Below are 22629 nucleotides of genomic sequence, written 5' to 3' on the forward strand. Positions count from 1 at the left end.
TGGCCTATTGGTACAAGGGAAGCAAGGCTGCTTGGGGTAACCAACTGCTTTCTGATTGGATGTGGGATTTACCTTCATAGAGGTAAATTCACATCTGGTACCAGAAACCAGTGAGAACCTTGTAAATGAGGAGATCTTAGGCCCTAGTAGAGAAGTTACTGATGTTGATCTGCTAAAGGGACATGATGTACCGTCTAGTTGTCTTCTACATATTTATGCCCACTTCACTAATACCAATCATACAAACATCCAAATCTCCTAAACTTACTAAGCTAATTTGTTAGGAGGCTAATCAGCTGATTTACATTTGCCACACATTTTGAAATATATATATATATATATATATATATATATATATATATATATATATATCCATCCCAAGACAGGGTTTCTTTGTGTATCTCTGACTGTCCTGGAACTCACTCTACCAGGGTGCCAGGGTGGCCTTGAATTTGCAGAGATCTGCCTGCCTTTGCCTCTCAAGTGCTGGGATTAAAGGTATGATCCACATTGCCCAGCTTACATACTTTTTTTTTTCTTAAGATTCTGTTCGCAGAAGATAATTTTGCCTGGTTATGGCAGAGTGGGTCCACACAACTGTCATCCTACCGCTCAGCGTGCCTCTTGTTCTCCACAGAGGTCTCTTTGTTCTTTCCAGGTAACTGTGGTTATTTGGACTTTTAGTTCCATGTTAGGGGCATTGTCTGATAGCTGCCTCATGATTTTCAAGAGAGAAAACTAGAAATTTTATCTTAAGTCACCCCATATATTCCAAAGTATTTATTATCCACAAAAGCCTAACTCACTTCCATTCAGACAAGGGAACATGGCGTGGTCTATATGAGGGCAGTTCTTGAAAAGTCTTTGACCTTTGCAAGACATTTGACCTAACATATAACACATTTAAAACCGAGACCTGTACATTTGCAAAACTCACTATACTTTTGAAAATGTTGCTGTGTCTAAAACACCAGGTATTAATTGTGATGTTCAAGAGCTACACACATTTTTAGAGTTTTTTTCTACTTGAGTTATTGATTATTCAGGAAAATATTTGATTGCATAGTATACTTGTCTTCTTCTTCTTATGACTTACCAGATATTTTTCAGGTTGTCTTAGTTAGCTTTCATTGTCAACTTGACAGTCTAGAGTTACTTTAGAGAAAAAGGTTGATTGAGGACCTGCCTAGCCAAGATTAGTCTGTAGGCAGGTCAGTGGAATAGTGTTTTGAGTATTAACTGACTTAGGAGGGCTCAGTCCACTGTAGCCAGTATTCTTTCCTGCACAGGTAGCTGGGTTGATTAGAAAGTTAGCGAAATGTAGTAATAGGAGCGGCGGGGCTGTGTCCCCAGCACCCCCGCCGCCTGCTAGCTTATGCCCTGAAATAACAACACACAAACTGTATTCTTTTAAACACTGCTTGGCCCATTATATCTAGCCTTTTCTCGGCTAACTCTCGCACCTGGACTAGCCCATTTCTAATAATCTGTGTAGCCCACGAGGTGCACTTACGGGGAAGATTCTAGCCTACGTCCATCCTGGGTTGGAGTTCATTGCGTCTGCCCCCGAGAGCTGAGCTATGGCATCTGCCCAGGAGAGGGGAACATGGCGTCTCTGAGCTCACTTCCTCTTCCTCCCAGCATTCTGTTCTGTTTACTCCACCCACCTATGTTCTAACCTATCAGGGCAAGCAGTTTCTTTATTTAATTAACCAATGACCTTCCTCCATTAGCGAAACATAAGCCCATGACCGAGTCAGCAAGCAACGTTCCTCCGTGGTTTTTGCTTCCAGTTCCTGCTTGAGTTCCTACCCTTACTTACCTCAGTGACTGACTGTGACCGATAAGGTCAAATAAAGCCTTCCCTGGATAACGGCCAGAAGCCAGAGCATGCTTTCTCCAATGCTCTTGTCTTTCTCACTGCTTCTCTGACTTCTATGCCTGACTTCTGTCTTCCCTGCTCCGTCTCTTTCCTCCAACCACCATTTAAAATTACAGATTGCCCAATCCACTGTTTTCCTCTCAAATTTTGCTAAATCTGTCCTTAACCTCCCATGTATCCATGTAAGCCAAACGAGAAACATGGACTCTCTGGTAACAATGCATAGAAACAACAGCAAAAAGAACCTTAATACAACGTCATCATACTTGAATAGAGGGAAAGTGTGAGGTAGATTGGATTACACATTGAATTTGATGCCAAAAGTGGAACTGAAGTCACGTGTCAGGGCTGCTGGCCCAGTTCATTTTATGTTTTCATAAAATGTCAGCATTGACTTCCTGTGCAGGTACCCTGAGTGGATGCCATGCACAGGAATGGTATTCCTTATATCCTCTTTAATAAAAGTGCCTGTAAGGCGCATCATTTTACAGAGTTCAGTATTTGAAAATCAGAATGTCCAACTTCCTGACACTCTTCAAAATCAAAAGGACAGCCATTCACAGCAATATTCTTGGTTACTAAAGCTAAGTTTCCTTTATTTCATGATCTTGTTGCTTCCAGGAGGAGGAATTTGGTTGTGTCACTGTTGTTTCTCAAACAAAATTTCAATATAAAAGTTTTCCTGAAAGGACTTTGTTATGCACAGAAGCAACCGTTTAAAAAGTTTACAGAATTACATCCACACCTCAATGTTTGCATAACAACCTTTAGCTCAAAAGGCATCTTCTAGAGGTGCTCTCTTTCCATACAAAGCCTTTGTAAATTAATTTGGAAGGTAGTGGTATTGATGTAATACATGTTAACTGACTGCTACAGAAGCCTACTTATTGCTTACACATCAAAAAGCTTCCAAAGACTTAGGATTTTGCAAATCAATCTTTGGCTCCTCTGGTATTGGTCAAGCCTGTAGATTGACTTGTGGAGAAAGAAGCCGATGAATCCCATCAGTGACCTCATGTCATTTATTCTGGGAAAATGAAAAATGTCTAGATCTGAGTCATCATAAAACACACTTGTTAAAACCTGAATTTCCCACTGAGATAAAGGCTTGGTTCGGAGTTGACAAAAATGCAAAAGTCCTTGGGAAAGCAACCTACATTCTTAATACCATTGATACTTTAGTGTCAGTAATACATTATAAGTGAGAGTGCACTGAGGAGATAAAGCCCACAAGTGGCATGTTAGCCACCAAGATATTGGGGCATGACACCATTTACATCCAGAGGTGTTGAGACTAAATTCCTGGCAATTCAATAAATTAATTGAAATAGACAGCCACTGGTGAGGGGTGCTGCAAATACTGCTGAACCTGAAGGCTGGATCATGCAGGCTGGCCCTTTGGTGAAGTAAACAGTTCACAAAACGGTTTTTAACTAGTCTTTATTTTGACAAACTTCTGGGTAAATCATGTAACAGGGTGTTACAAAACTCATGTGAACTTTTATGCGTACAAATGTCAAATCAAATACAGGTTTTCATTAGTTGTGTAAATTTTTACCTGCCAATAATAATTAAAAAAAAACTCAGTCCAACAAATGAGATACAGTTAAAAAATGAAATATTTATTCTTTTGGCTCAATAATGAAGTAGCTCACCATTCTTTTAGGAGTAGCAATTCCCTGCATGCAGTTCATCAGTATACTACAGTAAATAGTTTTGTAAAAGGGATGAACATTAAACTTTTGGCTTGTGCAAAGAAAAAAAAACCCAAAAAGAATTATATCATGTTAGATAATTGTACAACTTTGTCACTTTGTTCCTGGCTAAAAAGGACAGAGCCCATGTTATATCCATGATAGCTTTAGTGCAGCAGAATTTAAAAAAATAAGCCTAGTCTGCATATGCAAATACTACAAAAGTTGAGTTAAAAAAAACAAACTTCCATGTGTGAAGGATTATCTGCAGGTAACCAGAGTCGGTAGAAAATGGTCAGGGTTAGAGATTTTGACCAACATATCTCTTATTAGAATGGTAGAAAATATATTATAACAAAGAAATCCACAAAACCCATTGTCTAACTTTTATTTTAGGAAATTATCTGCTGAAAAGTCTTTTGGATGCAAAAGTTTGGAATTCTGATTAAAAATAAAAAGCAAAAGGATAAGGTAAAATAAATTGCCATGTCATCAACCTGAAAATAATTTTCTTATGTACAAATGCTGACAAAGAAAACTGATATATTTTACATTATTTATATTTAAACAAATTTTGGACTTTTTTTTTTAAGGAAACTATGAAGTATAGGTTTTAGTGAGAGGCCCTATACAGTGTGTTTCCTTGAAATCAATAAAGACACATTGTGATACTCAAGTTGATTTAACAATGCAAAAATAAAGGTGCTTTAAAATAATATCAATGAGATTTTCTTGACAGGTAGACAGAGAGCAGATTAAATTCATTCTACCACCAACATGTGACTCTTCTTACCAAAACGTGTGGTAAATGGATTGATTAAAATAGAGCAGCTTAGGCAATATTAACATGCATTAGTGATAGCCTTCCAGCTATTTCTGTGTGATGAATGGTACAAGATACCTCCCTGTTTGAAGCTTACAAAAGACACACACACTGTGGTACATATTTGATTTAATAGAAGTTGTGTATTAGGCTGTATATATGTTTATATATATATATATCTGCCCAAACATGCACCACAGGATAAAATAACTATTTACATAACAGAGGGTATTTAATTGACACAAACTGTCAGTTTTGCTGAGAGTGGAAGATGGCAAAGAAATACTGCCACAGAAAGTGAAACAATTACTCTAAAGGGGTACTTTGGATAGATTTTTCTAGAACAGAAAGATTAGATAACTTTGTGTGGGGATGGGGTCATTTAACCAAACTTAAATATAGAACTCTGAAACTTAGAATACAATTTGCACTTATTGAAACAAAATATTTTGCATAAAAATAATCTTTCAAACATTAGGGGAGACTTTACAGGCACATAACTGCTCCAGTATAAACAAACATAAAAGAGTAAAAGACTTGTAAGTTAACGCCATCCAGAAAGTAGAAGTATTTGAAACTGTTAACATTAGAATTAGTTTTGAGCAATAACTTTATCTCTCAGGCAAAATATTTTTTTTATGATTACTGGAGAAATCTGTGGACTTAAGAACACAGGCTTCTTATATATATATATTTTTTCCCTTAACGTAAACGACACTTACAAAAATAGTGACATAGTGTTATGAACAGACTATGAATCAGGGACCAGGAAGATCCCCTGGGACAGATTTTGTAAAAATATGGCAAATGTGGATGTTAAAAATAGAGTGGATGGGAGCGATGTACTAGCGGTGTTTGGTGGTGGTGTCATGGTCATGTTCACAAGGGAGTTCTCTTCAGCAGTGTCAGCTGGTAGTGGGTGCAGCAACCTCTTGTCAATGTTGATACCCTGTCTCACAGAGTGGCGGCGACAGAGAGGCCACTGTCTGGTATAGGCACTGACCTTCAGTATTTGTTGAAACAGTCAGTTTGGCATGGACCTCTCCGTGGAGTCCAGTTGACACATACATGTTACCTTCAGAGGCTGTAAACAATTGATTACAAAGACATTTCTCTGTTTCTATTTACTTTTGATTTTCTCTGACCTCTTTCCCTTTGCTTTCTTTCTCTGGTTTGTCTTTCTCAAACTTTTCCTTGTCTGGCTTTGTCACACTATCATAGGAAGGAGGAGAGGTGGTGGAGGAACTTCCATCTGTCTTTTCTGGAGTGGAATTCCCATTTAATTTGTCAATCACCATATCTCCTTTTATAGGCAGGTCAATCCTCCCCTTGATTGTCTCTTTATCATATTTACTTGATATGTTTTTTAACCTTTGCTTTAAAAGATAGCATCTGTAGTTGCGCTGAATAATGGCAGCAGATACTTCCTCTTGTTTGCGTTTCAGAGTGGTGGTGATCGGTTCATAGGAGACTTTGGAGGGGTTGGAAGCCATGAACCGATCTTCCATCTGGATTCGAAGGGCATCCATCTCTCCACTCTCACCCAAAACCCGCTTTGTAAAAGCAAATAGGATATCCAGGCAGTGGATGCGGTCTCCGCTCACCATGGGCAGATCCATGGCGATGAGCTGGACTTTGTTTGGCTTGGCGATGAGAAGGGGAGGATCCAGGGCAGCCGCAAAGTCAGAGAGCTTGCAGAACTCTATGAACTGAGTGGCGTCGGGATCGAACTTCTCCCAGACCTCATAGAACATCTCAAAGTCGTCCTCACTCAGGGGCTCTGCGCTTTCTTCTGTGGCGACGCTGAAGTTCTCCAGGATGACAGCGATGTACATGTTTACCACCACCAGGAAGGATATGATGATGTAGCTGACAAAAAAGAAGATCCCCACAGATGGGTTCCCACAATCCCCCTTCACCGAGCTTCCAGGGTGAATAGCATCGGGGTCACAGTCGGGAGGCGCACTGTTGAGGATGGGGGCCAGCAGTCCGTCCCAGCCTGCCGACGTGGTGATTTGGAACAGGCAGATCATGCTGTTGCCGAAAGTCTCGAAGTTGAACATGTCATCAATTCCAGCTTCCTTTTTAACGTAGGCAAAGTTAGACATCCCAAAGATGGCGTAGATGAACATGACCAGGAAAAGCAGGAGGCCAATGTTGAACAGCGCAGGAAGGGACATCATCAGAGCGAAGAGCAGGGTGCGGATGCCCTTGGCGCCTTTGATCAAGCGTAGGATTCGGCCGATCCTGGCCAGGCGGATGACTCGGAACAGGGTAGGGGATACAAAGTACTTCTCTATCAGCTCTGCCAGAAACATGCCTATGAAAAAGTACACAGAAGACAGATGAACAAAGAGTTTATCTATGTTTATATAAATGTTGTATGCATATGGCTCTTTTTTCGGGGGGAGGGGGCAGGGTTTCTCTGTGTAACCCTGTAACCCTGGCTATCTTGGAGCTCTCTCTGTAGACCAGGCTGGTGTCGAACTCAGAGATCCACCTGCCTGTGCTTCCCGGTGTGGAGATTAAAGGCATGCACTACTACTGTCTGGCTTTTTGTGCATGTCTAATTTAAAAAAATAACCTTACAAAAACTTGTCTTAACTAAACCTTTGAATCCACTCTAATATTGGCATTTAAAAATGATTTAGAGTTTTGTTCAATAACTCTATAATACAACATTATGAAGCAATGCTGATATTTGTAAATTCCAAAATAATATAAAATATTAATATGGCAGTTTTTGGTTATACTTCCCAGTTACTATGCTTTACTGCTAAACATGAAATATGGCAATTAGAAATAAAGATTATTTCTAAAATGACTTAATTCGTTGTTCCCAATGGCAGTGGCATTCTTTAGCTGGAGAAAAGTTGACTATATCTGGCCTATAGTTTCTAAATGTATAGTTTTATAATATCCTCATTTCCTCTTTCTGCCTGTTAAGACCCCACCTTTTTGCAAGAGCTGTATCAACTGTCATTTATCTAACTTCTGAAAGACTGTTAAATGCTTTGGACAGTGTTGGCTATTGCTTAATTTTTTAAATTATATATAGTACTGTTTGAATGAGAATGGTCCCCATAGGCTCATATATTTGAATCCTTGGTCCCCAGCTAGTGGATCTGTTTGGGAAGGATTAGGAGGTGTGGCCTTGTTGGGGTAATATGGCTTTGTTGTAGTAGGTGTGGCTTTGTTGTAGTACTATGGCCTTATTGGAGTATGTATGACCTTGCTGGAGTAGGTGTGGCTTTTTTGGAGTAGGTGTGGCTTTGTTGGAGTGGGGGTACAAACTTGTTAGAGTGGGTATATCACTGGGAATGGACTTTGAGGTTTCTAAAGCCCATACCAGACTCAATCTCTCATTCCTTCTCTGCCTGCTACCTAAGGATCAGGATGTAAAACTCTCAGCTACTGCTCCAGTGCCATGCCTGCCTGTTTGCCATGGTGATCACAGACTAACTCTTCGAAACAGTAAGCAAGCCCCTAATTAGATGCTTTCTTGTATAAGAGTTGCCTTGGTGTTTTCACAGCAGTGAGACAGTGATACTGCTGTGTTATGATGATGTGTTTTAAAGTCAGGTGCCTCATCCTTAAGCCTATTTACCTCTGGCAGAATGTTTGGTTTGAGTGTAAGCCATTCCCCACAGGCTCAAGGTTTGGACCTTTGCCATGATGCTGCTTGTGCTGTTTTGGAAAGTTGTAGAATCTTCAGGAGTTGAAGACTTATGGGGAAAAATTATGGGGTCACTGGGGGGGGGGCAGGGCTTGAGGTTTTATAGCACAGCTCAATTTCCTGTTCTCGCTCTCCATCTCAAATACAGGTACACTTTAGCCAACTGAACTTGTGTCCCATGCCAGGCTTCCCACACCAGGATAGAGTGTATCCCTACAACTGTGAGCCAGAATATGTCCTTCCTCTGTAAATTACTTCCTCTTGATTACTGTGTCCCAACAATGAGAAAGGTAACTAACACGAACAGGATACGCTGAGTTGTTTCCTGCTTTCTTCACCCTTCCCCCGAATCCATTACTAATACTTTAACTTCTGACCCATTAACTTGGTGAAGAAACTCAAGTTTCAAAATTTTATCCAAATATGATAGCATTGAAATTATCATTCTGCACACTCCATTATTCTCCCATTGTATTTCTGCAGCAGGATTTGGAGGAAATGTTCTCTAGGAGCATGTCTCTGTGGTCAAAGTGCTCTTACCTACGATCGAGAGAATGACCACCACAAAGTCAAAGATGTTCCAACCGATAGTGAAGTAGTAGTATCGGAGGGAGATGAGCTTCAGCACAAACTCCCCAGTGAATAGGACGATGAATACAAGGTTGATGCGGGACAAAACCAGGGTCATGTATTTGCTCTGGTCGTCAGTCTCCACCATCATGGTGACCATGTTGAGGCAGATGAGGATCATGATGCTGATGTCAAAGACTTGCCTGGTTACGAAGTCAAAGACCATCCCTTGAAATTTGTTCTAGAATGGGAGGGAAGATAAGGTTACTGAATACATCACATAAATAGCGATCTGGTAACATCACAGATCCAGACGAGGCTCTCATGTATGCACCCTCCTTAAGATACTCCAAACAGTCTTTAAGCTCCAGTTTACTTCCTATTGTTTTTTTTTGTAAAATGAGAAGAACCGTACCACATGCCAGGAACAAGCCTACTTGCTTTATTTGGGTTACCTAGTAAGACAAAACTGAATAAGCCAGAAACTGGTGGAAACTGGCTAAAAATATGTAGAGCCTGTTTGTTTAACCATGAAAGTTTTTATACAGATGATTTCAAACAGTAGTGAAGATTTATGAAAAGGTAAATACAGACTTTTCAATTAATAATCTGCTTCATTTAAACATTTCAAGAATTTTCTGTTATTCCTTATTTTTCCCTCAAATGATGTTAGTTATACTTATTCAATTCTATTTGTTTATTTGCTAATTTATCTGTCCCCCCATCATATTTTCCTATCTATGCTTCAACAAGAATTCATGAAAGGATTAGAGCACTTTTGGGTCTTCCAGAGGACCCAGGTTCAATCCCTAGCACTCACACGGTGGCTCATAACTCTTTGCAACTGTAGTTCCTGCGTATCTGATTCTCTCTTCTGGATTCCATGGTGCACAGACATATGCATAAGCCCAATGCCCCCCACACACAGCTTTTTAGAAATGAATGAAAAATGCTTGTCTAATTAATACCTGTTTCAGGAGACATATGCCTTTAAAGTCCCATGTAAATCCAAGTGCAAATGTGATTTTGTTAGATAACTAAAAATAATTTATAATACACACAGAAAATCCCATGGCTTATGGGGAAAAAAATTCAAGGTCATAAACCAAGCATGTTTGCAGATATCAGTGACTTTTGGTGAAGCAGACAGATTCATTCCTTTCCGGATTCAGTGTCTTCCCATCCTTCCTCCTCGTATTACATCTCCCAGTTTCAATTACCTTTCAATGCATAGTAAGATGATGTCACTGATGAGGGTTCATGAAACTTTTCAATTGAAAGTTTTGATGACCACAGGCTTTGTGGTCAGGGGTACAGTTACCTTATGGGCCTCAGTGACCTTTCTCAGAGGGTAGATGAGTTAGGGTGCAGCTCTGAGCATGAGCCATCACCATCATGCCATTCTACGTTTGTAAGTGTTACAGACTATGCCTTTGAAAGATCTTTATTCTCTTTCTGGTGACACAAAGTTTTTGAGAGAGTTTTTCTTTCTAAGCAAGTTGGAAATGTTTTCTAGTCTCAAGAGTGAGAGAACCCCAAAAGACAAATGATTTTCTCCTGTGTAGGACCTAAATTTAATATATATCAAGTCATAGATAATATGGAGAAATTATACCATGAATCTAGATAGACAGGGAAGCATGAGGAAGGAGAGGATGGAAGGGGTAGGGGGAGCTATGAAATGAGTGTGATGTGAAAACAAAAGAGCTTACTATTGGGGGGGGTGCAGGAAGGCAACCAGATTGCAGGGTGCAGAGGAAGTAAGGGGGGCAGCGGAAGAGGAAAGTTACAACGGAGTCTAATGATACACATGTATGAAAATGTTATAAAAGTATTTACCTTGTGTGATACCTTAAAAGCTAATAACAGAAGGAAAAGCTAAAATGAGATTTATACTAGAGAGGAAACAAGAGCATAGAGCAAGGGAATGGTGGTGGGCTGGGCCGTCTGGGAACCTCCATCTACTTAAAAAGACAAAGTCAGAGGAGTAGCCACCAGACACATTGGCAGCAGGAGAGTGAATCTTGGTTCAGGGCCAGTTCTTGGGAACTCTGAGTTGGAGATTTCAACACACTAGCTACTCAGAACATCCCAGAATTTTAGGAACTTGACACTTGTTACCAAGTTTGTATCTGTAGACTGTACCGCACAGTATAAGATTTTTGAATTGTGCTATAGATTGGTGGTATCACCCTCTGTGTTCTGATCTAGACACTATGATTAAAACATCATCTTAGACTCTTAATGAATACAAGATACCCTTCTTACCGAAGGCCGAGGGATGGGCTTCTGTGGTTTTTTGGAGCCGAGTTTCTTCATTGCATTGTAATACTTCTTCTGTTCTTCCGTCATAAAGATGTCCTGACCTCCAAAGTAAACACACAGAATAGCCTGGTTACAATCCCAAACTGTGTCACAATAACATTATAACTAAAGTACTTCTGAGTCCCCCTTTGGTCTTTTCTCAATTTTAAGTGGATTTTATCTTGCTAAATATAGATTCATTAATCTGCTTTTCTCATTTATGTGAAATACTGCAGAGTTTAATATTATGCAAAGCCCATAAGCATGCAAAATTCTGCTTAATAAAGCATCCTAATTAGATTATATTATATTCACAATGCATTTTAAAGTTCTCAAATATTTATTTTCATTGAGCCAAATATCTTTTCTTCCTCTCTTACAATTGAGAGTTTTACTGCTGTATGCAACAGTTTTTAGCATTTTTGTTTGTCAAACAATGTGATTGGTATGAGAACTGCAAAGGTATATAACATGGTGTCATGCTTTTTACATGGGTAGGTCATTGGAAAGGAAGGTGGATAAATGTGCAATCTTATGCAAAAGGGGTAAAGGCATAAAAAAAGAACAAGCAAATGAACAGGAAGAAGGAAGAAAAGTTATTGTAGACACAACAACAAATTGAGAGAGTCAGGATTAAGCTTAAGACTTTAAAGGATAATATAGAGTTTGCTGGGCAATGCACCTCAGGAAGAGAAAATATCACATATAAAGCCACGGAGACAGCAGTGTGTGTCTGAGTTCAGAAAAGGTCAGAAAGATTCCTGCCATTGCCATCTGACAAGTTCTGTTGATGATGTGCGTGAATGGGGGAATGAGTAAGTAACAGGGTCAGGGCTGAAAAACGAGGTGTGGGGGAAGAGGAGGCTGAGGTATTGGTGAGGGTAATTCCTGAAAGACTCCATAAGCCACGCTAAGAGCTGGGTAACCACTGGATGTCCTGAAATAAAGGTTATATTTCTGGGCCAGAAAGATAGCTGCACAGAGGGTGAAAGGGGAGAAGCCACTGAGTAGGGACTGTTGCCTAGCTGGCTACAGAGCAAGAGTGGAAATAACAGAAATCCAATCTCTTGGAGTCATGACTCCAAGTATCTGGTTGGCTGGGTGCCACACAGGCGCTCTGAGCAGGGAAGGGTGAGCCATGGCAGACACTCATCTTCTTCTTTTGCTGGTTGAAGTTGTCTATGATGACACCGATGAACAGATTGAGAGTGAAGAACGACCCAAAGATGATGAAGATGACAAAGTATAAATACATATACAGATTTTCTTCATATACAGGCTGGAGTTTGACCTAAACAATAGTGAAAATATGGAATACTATTAGCAACGTGGACACTTCAACTAAATAATGTAGTGAGTGTTGGTACTTCCTATGAGCTTGTCTTATCATGTTTTCTGGTATTATTTTACAATATAATTATTTTCTCAAAGTAGCATGACAATTGAAAATTTCACTTTTTAAATCCAACATGTTTTTCCATTATAACCTTCCTGCCAACTATTCTACAGCACAAATAACACTGATAAAAATGCATCTAACAGTTGCAATAGCTCTATTTGCAGGGCTGATGTGATGTCTCATTTTCCATGTAATCTGACAGCTTTGTAGAGTTAGACATACTACCTATTACATATCGTACCTACCGGGACCAAACTACTATCACCACATAAGCATCTGTCTTAAAACAACCGTTTCTACCTGCATTGGTAAATACTTTGGGTTTACGCACTATAGAATTCTGGGTCTCTCGGGTCAGTTCTCACCAATGTCTACTGGGGACAATCTAGAAGCTGCGAACAGTGTCTGCAAGCTACTTACATCCCGTGAATCAACAGCTGCATACATAATATCCATCCAGCCTTTGAATGTGGCCTGTAAACAATACATGTTAGAATATGTATGAATATCTCAGCTAAATGTATTGCGTTTGCCAGACATAAATACAATGGCGTTGTTTTAAGTATGTGTTCATACATCACCATGACATTTTCTACACACACAGGTATTGAAAGGAGTCAAATGAGGTGCTATGAAATACCTCCCTACTACTGAATATCAAAATTTGTGTTTAGAGTTTAGAATTTGTTTTCTTTTCTTCTGTTTGGAGAAATTCTATTTTTTTTTTTTTTTGGTTTTTCTCTAGCAAAATATACCTGGAGATTTGATTAATGAAAATCCCATCTCAATCCCATCTTAATTCCTTCCAGCAACAAGATAAAATTTGTGGTTGAAGCCTGGGTTGTATTCAAACACAATTCATTTTCACTAATAACTGGCTAGCAACTATACTGTCATAAAGTTAGAAAAATAAACATTACACATTTGACAATGTATCCCTTAAGATTTCACATGTACAATGACCTCATATTATTTTAGACATTGCTATGGAAATATCTGGCTAAAAATTCATGCATTTAATTCATAAATATAATATGTAACTGATATTTCAATCTATACAATTTTTACATAAAATTAAAAAATTGAAATAATTGTCAGTGATATAACATGAAAAACACAGGAAGAAGAAATAAATTCTGTGAAAACATTAAGATTGCATTCTTGGGGGATATAAAATCACTGTAATGTCTCCCTCACAGACAGATAATTAATTAGAAGCATCATCAACTACCTTCCTACTTTTGAATATGAATTATTCAGAGAACAACACAGAATGTTGTCAGGTTTGCACAGTAGCCACTTACCACCTGCAGCAACGCCAGGTAGCCCGCCCCCACGTTGTCAAAGTTGACTTTCACGTTCTTCCACCGAGCTTGCTTGCCAAGAGCTTGGCAATCGCTGAAATTGTTGACTTCGCTCACGTTCAGGGTGTTGCCTGTTGTCATGTTAACACAGTGATAGAACTTTCCAGCAAACAGATTCACACCCATGATACTAAAGATCAGCCAGAAGATGAGACACACCAGTAGCACGTTCATGATGGAGGGGATTGCGCCAACAAGAGCGTTCACAACCACCTGTGGGGGAACAGGAGAGCCATGGCTTGCTGAAATGGAAGCTGTTGCAGATGTATATGCATTCGGCGCTCAGACACATTTGGAAGGGATTAAATGGGTACCTGGGTAGACAGAAAGTTCTAGAATGTGTGTGTGTGTGTGTGTGTGTATGTGTGTTCTACTGCATATTGACTGGTAGAAGCAAAGAACAGTACAGCTAAAGAGATAAGCAAGAAAGGCAAGCAAAATACAACAGAATTGAAAAGAAACAGACAAAATAGAATAAGATGGAGTCAGAAAGTGCACACTAGGGAAAAGGGGGTGAGGGAGGAATATGCATTAAATGCCAACAGTAGTAATTCTTTGCAGTAGTATATTAATTTTTGTGAACTTGAGTGAATTAATGATGATCTGAAAGATTAAGTACGCAACCCCATCACAGGTAAAGTACGTAAAAGACAAAATCTGTTTCCTCACGTCAGGTACATTTATATGATCATGAAGGTGAGGATTAGGGGTTTCAAAGTCTTTTGTTTTGTATTAGAAAATCTCTATCTTTTAGACATAGAATGAATTACAGGCAGAGGTAAGATTTCTCTTTAGATGTAAGACTAGAAAACAGATCCTCTTATTATTACTTGTCAATTTCCTACATGTTCTCCTTGAGCCTATATTAATCTTTTTTGCTAGGCTGACCTGTTTAGTGAAGAAATTGCCCAACCACCTTTTCTTTCTCAGAATCTAGGAAAGATTAAGATACACTGAAGATCTCATGGATAGCATAAGTAGTTTTTCTAACTTCACTTATTCTACTCAATAGTGGACTACTCTGCTAAGTATCCTACTCGATGAAATTATTGTCTTATTTAAAAGTATAGTCAACATTATTTTAGAAATTGACAGAAAAAATGGTAAACTAGCATCAAAATTTGAAATCCAAAATTGTAGTGTTTTCCTGTTAATCCAATTTTATTTCCTTTAGAAACTAAGTCATGTAGATTATCCTTGCTAGTTTTCTTTCCAGATTGAAATTATGTACAATGACCTCTTCCATACTGCTACAAATTCTATCTTCAAATAGATGTGGCTACATTTGGCTGAAATCTTAGGAATTCCATATGAATTAAAAGCACTAATCTTAGAATATTTTTCAGATAAGAGGAAAATTGTAAGTTTTCAGACTTATTCAATTGATAATTCCTTTCTGTTATAAACTATAAATATGATTGTTGACCAAAGTCCCATATGAACCCCAAACCACTCAAGCTATTGCCAAGACTCCTAGTTGCTGTTGATAAAACTGGTGGCGAGGCCCCATCGCTGAAGACAACACCTACACAACTCACTGAACATGGAGAATTAAAGTTGGTGCCTACATAAAGCCTTTATGCCAATGTGCTAGCATCTTTGGTACAGGAGGGTACTCGGTAGGATACCACAGTTGAAATGTATAGAAATGTAAACAAACCCAGCTACAAACCTTCTGATCTACAATGGTGTCTTGCCTGCAAGATATGCTAGTGCAATAATGGCAGAAAATCTGTGGGAGTAACCAACCAAACACTGATTTGATTTAAGGTCCACTTTACGAGATGGAACCCATATCCGGCACTGCTTGGGTGACCAAGAACCCGAGAGCTCGGGTAAAACCAAACAATACTGTTCTGAGAAAACAAACAAAAACATAGCAAAAAATGACATCCTGCTACACTCCCAGATCAGTGCCTTGCTCAGCCATTATCAGAGAAGCTTCTCCCTTTAGCAGATGGGAACAAAGAGACCCACTGCCAGACATTATCCAGAGAGTAAGATACCTTGGAACACACAGGCAACCCTAAATGGGATGTCTCCATCAAATTCCTCCCCCCAGGATTCGGGAAACCCTGCAGAAGAGGAGGCAGAAAGTGTGTAGGAGCTGGAGGGGATGGAGGACACCAAATAAACAAACAAGACCTTTAAATCAATAGGATTGATGTAATACGAACTCACAGAGACTGACACAGCGTGCATGGGGCATGTGGGGGTCTGCTCCAGAGGAATCCTAGAGCTGAAAAGAGACGTGGACACAGGCCCCCATCTATAACTCAGAAGCTTTCTCCAATTGACAACCACCTGAAAATCTAGCTTTCTGGAAGGCAGTCTCACCAGGAAACAATCTACTCTTATGGGGCTGGAGGCAAGCCCAGCTGTAGATGGCCGACAGGAAACAAATTCAACAGCATCTTTAAAGGTTCCTTGTCTTATAATGCTGAGCCAGGACTTTTTTCTTTTAATTTTGTTTTTAATTTTATCTTACTTTTCATTTCATATATATTCTCTCTCTTTTGACTCTATGGGTCCTTTGTGTATATTTTAAGGTTTCCTGTTTAGTGTTTTAAGTCTTGAGTGTATGGAAGAGTGGGTCTCTGTATTTATATCTGCGTCTTGAACCCTTTGTTTTATCTTCTTTCGATGCTTTAAGGTTTCTTTTTCTGCCTTATTTTATTATTGTCTCTTAGAAGCCTGTTTGTTTTCTATTGAGAGATAGAAAGCAGTGTATCAGGTGTCGGAGAGGGGGTTGGGCTGAGGGAAGGGAGGGGAAATTGTGATTAGCACATATTATATGAGAAAAATAATCTACCTTAAATAAAAAATAAAACAAAATAAGTTTACAACACGAAGCTCTGAAGCATCAGGAAGGCTGAGATGGTATCAGCAGACTGCTATTTAGAAGAGATTTCTATGAATTTGTTAGCATAAGCAATGACATAGAATTTGCTGTGGGCAAGCCAAGCGTGTCTCCGCTCACAGTGCTGAGAGAGCAGCTGGAGGGTGGTTTCATTTTCCAGGATGAGTAAATTCTGCAGTCAAGGCTGAAGGGGTTTATTGCCCCAAACAAACCACCTCCTAACATAAAAACCCCATGGCCTTGAAGAAATTCAATATCCACGTGCTTTTGCAAAGCAGATTAAACAAAGCCGGCCTTCTGTGCAAAGCAGTCCTGAAGGCGTGGCAGGGGGTTGCATTTTCTGTTGTTGAGACAAGATATCCTTGCTCAGGAGGAGAGCAGGGGAGGACAAGGCTGGTGCTGTGGAAAAACTGAACATCACTCAAGATGTGTGCTTCAAAGATTTGTGGAGCAAAGCCAGCTTATTAGAAACATGTAGCTAATTATCTTGGCAACTCACGGTAGGTGTGAGGGATATACCAGTTTTGCTGGGTGCTATGACTTACTTTAATTCAAGAAACAAAGCATTGCCTTTTTAAAATGTTATTACTGATACCTTTTGAGAACTAAAATTTATCTACTGGAAGCCCAGTTGGGATGAAATGTTGCCAATAGTCGTTCCAAAGTGACCGAGCAATGTAAATAATAGTGACACGTGTGTGTGTGTGTGTGTGTGTGTGTGTGTGTGTGTGTGTGTGTGTGTGTTGGGATGCAAGGGAGAGGGACAAGAATTGTGAACTCAAGTCCCAGATGCTGGTATTTGCTTTGTCTCAATTCCTGGATGTGTGTTTAAATAAACGACAATTTCCAGAAGAAAGGCTTGCTGTTCTCTGTGGCTTTAGCCCCGAATTATCTAATTCTGCGGGGATCACTGTGTGTCTGAGTCACGTCCTGCATGGAAACCTGACTTGAGTTCTAGAGAGCACCGTTGGCTTTTCTTACCCTCATGCCTTCAAAGCGGGATAAGGCTCGGAGGGGCCTCAGCGCTCTCAGCGTCCGCAGGGATTTGATGGCACCAAGTTCGGAGTAACCAAGAGCATTGGCTACCAGGCTAACCAGAGAAACCTGCAGACGGAAATGAAACTGTTAATCTACCACAAAATCAAGTGTTTGATCAAGGCACAGCATGTACTGTCCGTTCTTCAGTGACAGCCAATGGACGTGTGACTAGCACCCTTCTGGCTTCATCTTCCACACCCTCTGAAGCTACCTGCCTCATCCCTAGCTCTGCTTTCACGACCAGTAAAATGTGATACTTATTCATACTTATTAGCACTTAGAGGGATGTCATGTAGCTGGCTTCTTTGAGAAATATGTGTATTTTTATCATTGATAATTCAGGGCTTAGTTCAATCCTGTTGCTTTACCCTGCCAAATAAAACTTAAGACTTCTCTCCTGAGTTGTACGATTTTAAGGTTGTGAATCCTAGAGATACTTGTCAGGAACCAGGGCTGGTCAGCTGGCTAGGTGTTTGATCTCTGCCTCTGTATCACAGAAGCATTTTAAGAGGTGGACGTGAAACTCTGCTCTTAATGTACCTGATGTGGTCTGGTTAGATATCAATTAGTGGAGCCATTGTGTTCTCGTTGGATAAATTTGGCATATCGTTTATAAAATTCAAAACAACAATGCACTGGATTAATAAGGATAAAATTTATCTGAAAATAGTTTATCAGGTGTGGATTTCTTAATAATACAATACGCTTCTCATAGTGATCACACATCTTTCTGATACTTGTAATTAAGTTGAATTTTAGTTAAGTATATGCAACAGTAAATCACACACGTCCTTTTGGGGGTAGGGGAGGTCATTTGACTTGATATTCTTTCTTTATCCTTCAGGCCTCCGTTCCCAAGTCTGTATACATGAAGGCTAGATACCACTGCTTGCTTTCATCCACTCTGTCCAGCCATGCAAGAGAGCAAAATGAAACGCTCTCTTCACAGCCAAGAGGGAAAGCTGCACTTGCTCAAGAGATCAGAGTGTAGATGCATAATCCTCACTGCTTGAGTGGCCCAGCCAAAGCCTATGAGGGCTTCATGCAATTGAGGTTTTCCAATGAAGAATACAAAAGGGTTTGAGTGGCGTGTGGGTTATCACAGAATTTCTCAGAAAAATGGAACCTGAAATGTCAGCTTGCTGGGTATGGAAGATGAGGACAGTTTAGATAGATTTAGAGGCAGGGACCTCAAGACTACCTGTTCTAATTCTTGAGCTTGGCCAGAAACAGGAGATGACTTTGATTCTGTCCTAGCCACAGGTAGTGAATGCCAGAGAGAGTTCTAATTTCTTATCTCTAAATGAAATGAATACCCTGTTTGCAGGCTACCTGTGAAGTTGTGGCTAAAACTCCAGCCCAGACAGAAATTAATTCCTTCTGGTGAATACCCTAGAATTAAATATCTGAAGTTTCATTATAGAAATGGATACACACACACACACACACACACACACACACACATATATACATGGGTATATATACACACATATGTAATTACACATATTTTTAATTTACTATATACATCAAATCATACATTTTATAATACATAATATATGCAAAATTTTGTTTTATAATTCATTGTATATAATATATAACATGCAATTTTATATGTTATTATATTATTGTATATTTATAATTTATTATATTTACTAAATTGTATGTTTTGCAAATTATTTTACAGTCTAAATTCTTTTTTTTGTATGTTGAAAAGATTAATTGTAATTCTTGTTTTGTCTCTCTTCTCCATGCAAGCATTTAATTGAAAATAAAAGCCCTTTTTTTTCTTGTGGAACTTTTTACATGCTGCTTTGGTAAAAAGAAAAAACTTCTAACTTTCATGTTTGGGTCAGAAAACTGACAAATGTGGTAGGATATGTATCCTGATTGCAACCCTTGAGACCCAGTTAGATACCCCGGGGCGATTAGGGTCTCCATTGTTGAAGAAGAGAACATTATAGGAAACTTGGAGGCTATTAAGGATGGCTAACAGGACTCTGTTGAGGCCCATTGAGGGAAAGCTATTTGCTCCTAGTCAAAGGAATGCACTATTGCTCTGGCCCTGGGTGGAGACTCAACAGTGTGATCTGCTCCACAGACTGCAACATTATGTACTATTGTTTCCTCCCTTAAGAATTAATCCAGCTGGGCTTGTCAATCACCTGACCAGGAGGCCGCCTCTCATGAAGGTCGATTCACCTAAAGCCATGCCAAGGAGCTGAGGAGAATGGTTCTTTCTGTAATGAGATAATGTACTTATCTCCCCCAGAAGCATCGCCAGGCTGTTCTGTGGCTCCTCAGCGATGTGTCCGTCTGCTTTTCTACGTCAATCAAAACAACAAAGATCCTTCTTCTCCTTTTTCCCTACACTGGTCAAAGGCTGGGCATGCTTTCCCTGGCATCCTGGGCTTGCCCATGCTTTGAATGCCTTCCCCTAGTCCTTCTATCACATAGCTTCTAATGGATAGCACGGCTTTCTCTCTTCCTCTTCTTCATCTCCTTTTGCTGGGAAAGTCCAGGATTTACAGTTGCCTGCCTTACAGTACTTTGTTGAGCCAGTAATGAATTTGCCCATGAGCTTTATTTTTAACTTTGTTTTATTTTATTATTGTTATTAATGAGGCTAAGAAAGGATCCCCAATTTGTCCTCTGACAAAAGGGATAAATATTTTAAAAGGCCAACTGCATTCTTACCAAAAACTGATAATGGAATGACAGAGTCTCAGAGCTGAACTAGAGCAAAAGTGTGCTAAACCACCTGGGTTCATCTAGAAGCCCAGAAGATCACTGACTGTCCTCTGCTTCATTATAATAAAATTTCCATATCATTAGCCTTGCAAAACTATCTGCTACCTTCATTCATAGGATGTCATCAGGAAATACATAGGGGCAGAAAAAGAAAATGTTGTATCCTGATTTTTTTCCTTTGGGTACAATGGAGTACTACTATTGGACTTCGCCCCTGATAACCATGGCAACAGTTGTCAGGCCTGTAGTAAGAACACTCCCTCCCTCATAAGGGGAAAAAGGGAGGGTCCAAGACTCTCACCTGAGATGCCAGCTATTGTTGCTCTGCTCCCCCCCCCCCTTAGCTGGGAGGGATTGGGGATATATAGAAAGCAAAAGATTAGTTGAAAACAGACTCTGTCAGGCAGTCCCCATGAAGGCACCATTCATGACAGGGTGGAATTTTGCTGTGCAGTGTCTATGTTCCTGGTTAAAACTGCTTTACCTGTGCTCTGTAAGAAAACCCAATGAACTACTAGTATCAAGGTAATCTTTGATGAAATTATAATCCGCTCTGCCTTTGGCTCCCCCATAGGTGAGCTGATATTTGTCTCTGTCTCCCCTGAAAAAGATGAATACAACAAAGGAATGTAGGACAATCCCAATACATTCCTAGAATCCCACATCTCCTTGCCTGAACTGATATTTTTTTCCCACTAAACATGGCCAAAAGGAGGTATCCAAACCTCTGGGATCCATCTCTCCTCTCCCTCTTTCCTCCCCTCCCTCCCTCCTCTCTGATTGAATGTAGAGCTGACTCATGCTAGATAAGCATTCTATAAGTTACAGCATCTTTCTCTTCCCTTAGATGTGGACTGTGTCCTATAGCAAAGTTTCTCCCCATTCGTCATTCTGTTTCATCTTCAATTGTTTGTTTATTTCTTTACTGGTGACATAATCTGGGAAAGGGCTTAGGGATGGAAGCCTCGGATTGCTTTCTGAACATGAGATCCCCCACAATACACACACACACACACACACACACACAGAGAGAGAGAGAGAGAGAGAGAGAGAGAGAGAGAGAGAGAGAGAGAGAGACCTTACTACCAGTAAAAATGGGGTGTATACCATAGGACATTTAGTCACAAAGGCTCTCAAATTATGAAATTGCCTGCGTCTTGATCATTGCAGTTTTGTCTATGATAGTGAGACGATGACCTAAATACTCATCTCTGGGCAAAAGATACATCCAGTGTGGTAGATACATCACCGGGGAGCGCTATGTAGTACCTCTAAGTCCTGGTTTGCAGAAAATAACTCCATAAACCTTCAAAACACTATTTTTGTTTGTTTAAAAATGAGTGATCTGAATCATGTGATCTCTTCATATTTACTTCTTTGATCCTTTAAGGTGATAACAACAAAATCACACTGCATGTTATTGATGCTGAGAAAAAAAAAAAAGACCAAATCCCAGTGTCTTTGTCAATGGGCACATCATCTTTAATCAACTGCAACCCTGGATTTGAAATGCTGATTTGTTTGACTATGACAATGATTGCATATGTTTATGAAGTCTGTAATTGCAAGTGATGAAGATGATTTTGCTGATGGATGATGTTATGCTTGCATAACAATCTGCAAGGACCACACGCCTTCTAGTTGTTTTCAATACCTTTCAAGTAAATATTAATTCAGTTAAACATTTAGCCCATCAGCACTGGTAAAAAAAATAGTTTGCATAGTTCTGGAATATTATAACACATTGTGCATTTTTTGAAGATGAGATCATTTTGGTAATAAACAGCTACCCAAATGGATGGAGTGACCTGCCTTGTACAATCTTGCGGCATACAGAAGCATGGGTTAAGATGGTCGTCTTATTCTAATTGAGCCATCTGCTGTCTGTGGACCTCTTTGTCACCACTCTTCTCACTCAGAACTTTATCCCACTTCTTCCATGTGACATCTCTTATCCACGACACCACTGACCTCTGCTTTCTATGTCCTAGCTTCTGTTTTCTGTGGTTACCCCTCTAAATCCCCGTCAAAACTTAGAGGGGAATATGTCTTCCTTTAAAAAATCCCCAAAGACATTTGATTTTCCTTTAAATTGTCACAGCTCAGTCTAATTTACTATTTGTTACTGTTTTGTTTTGTCTTTTGCCCAACGTCTTCACTGTGTCAAAGCACAGATTTTGCCTCTGCAGTCCCTTGTTAGTTTCCACTCTGCGGTGAAAGCATGTCTGTAGCTTCAAAAAACATCTCTAACTTGCAAGGCCCTAAATTCAC

General features: G+C 39.7%; 1 protein-coding gene across 11 annotated transcripts in view; it reads right to left on the minus strand.

Moving 5' to 3' along the window:
* Window positions 1–3483: 3483 nt before the first annotated feature.
* The window catches only part of Scn3a (sodium voltage-gated channel alpha subunit 3), a 106267-nt gene continuing 87121 nt past the window's right edge, over window positions 3484–22629 (minus strand). For all 11 annotated transcript variants that reach the window (XM_026778813.1, XM_026778811.1, XM_026778810.1 and 8 more), the window contains 7 exons: window positions 17554–17676; window positions 13653–13925; window positions 12769–12822; window positions 12103–12240; window positions 10914–11018; window positions 8616–8886; window positions 3484–6719 (listed from right to left, as the gene is read on the minus strand). In XM_026778813.1, coding sequence (XP_026634614.1) covers window positions 5524–6719; window positions 8616–8886; window positions 10914–11018; window positions 12103–12240; window positions 12769–12822; window positions 13653–13925; window positions 17554–17676 — 2160 coding nt within the window. In that variant the 3' untranslated portion in view covers window positions 3484–5523. The remainder of the gene's footprint in view (window positions 6720–8615; window positions 8887–10913; window positions 11019–12102; window positions 12241–12768; window positions 12823–13652; window positions 13926–17553; window positions 17677–22629) is intronic.

The sequence above is a fragment of the Microtus ochrogaster genome, chromosome 4, assembly GCF_000317375.1.
Source record: "Microtus ochrogaster isolate Prairie Vole_2 chromosome 4, MicOch1.0, whole genome shotgun sequence".
Taxonomy (NCBI): domain Eukaryota; kingdom Metazoa; phylum Chordata; class Mammalia; order Rodentia; family Cricetidae; genus Microtus; species Microtus ochrogaster.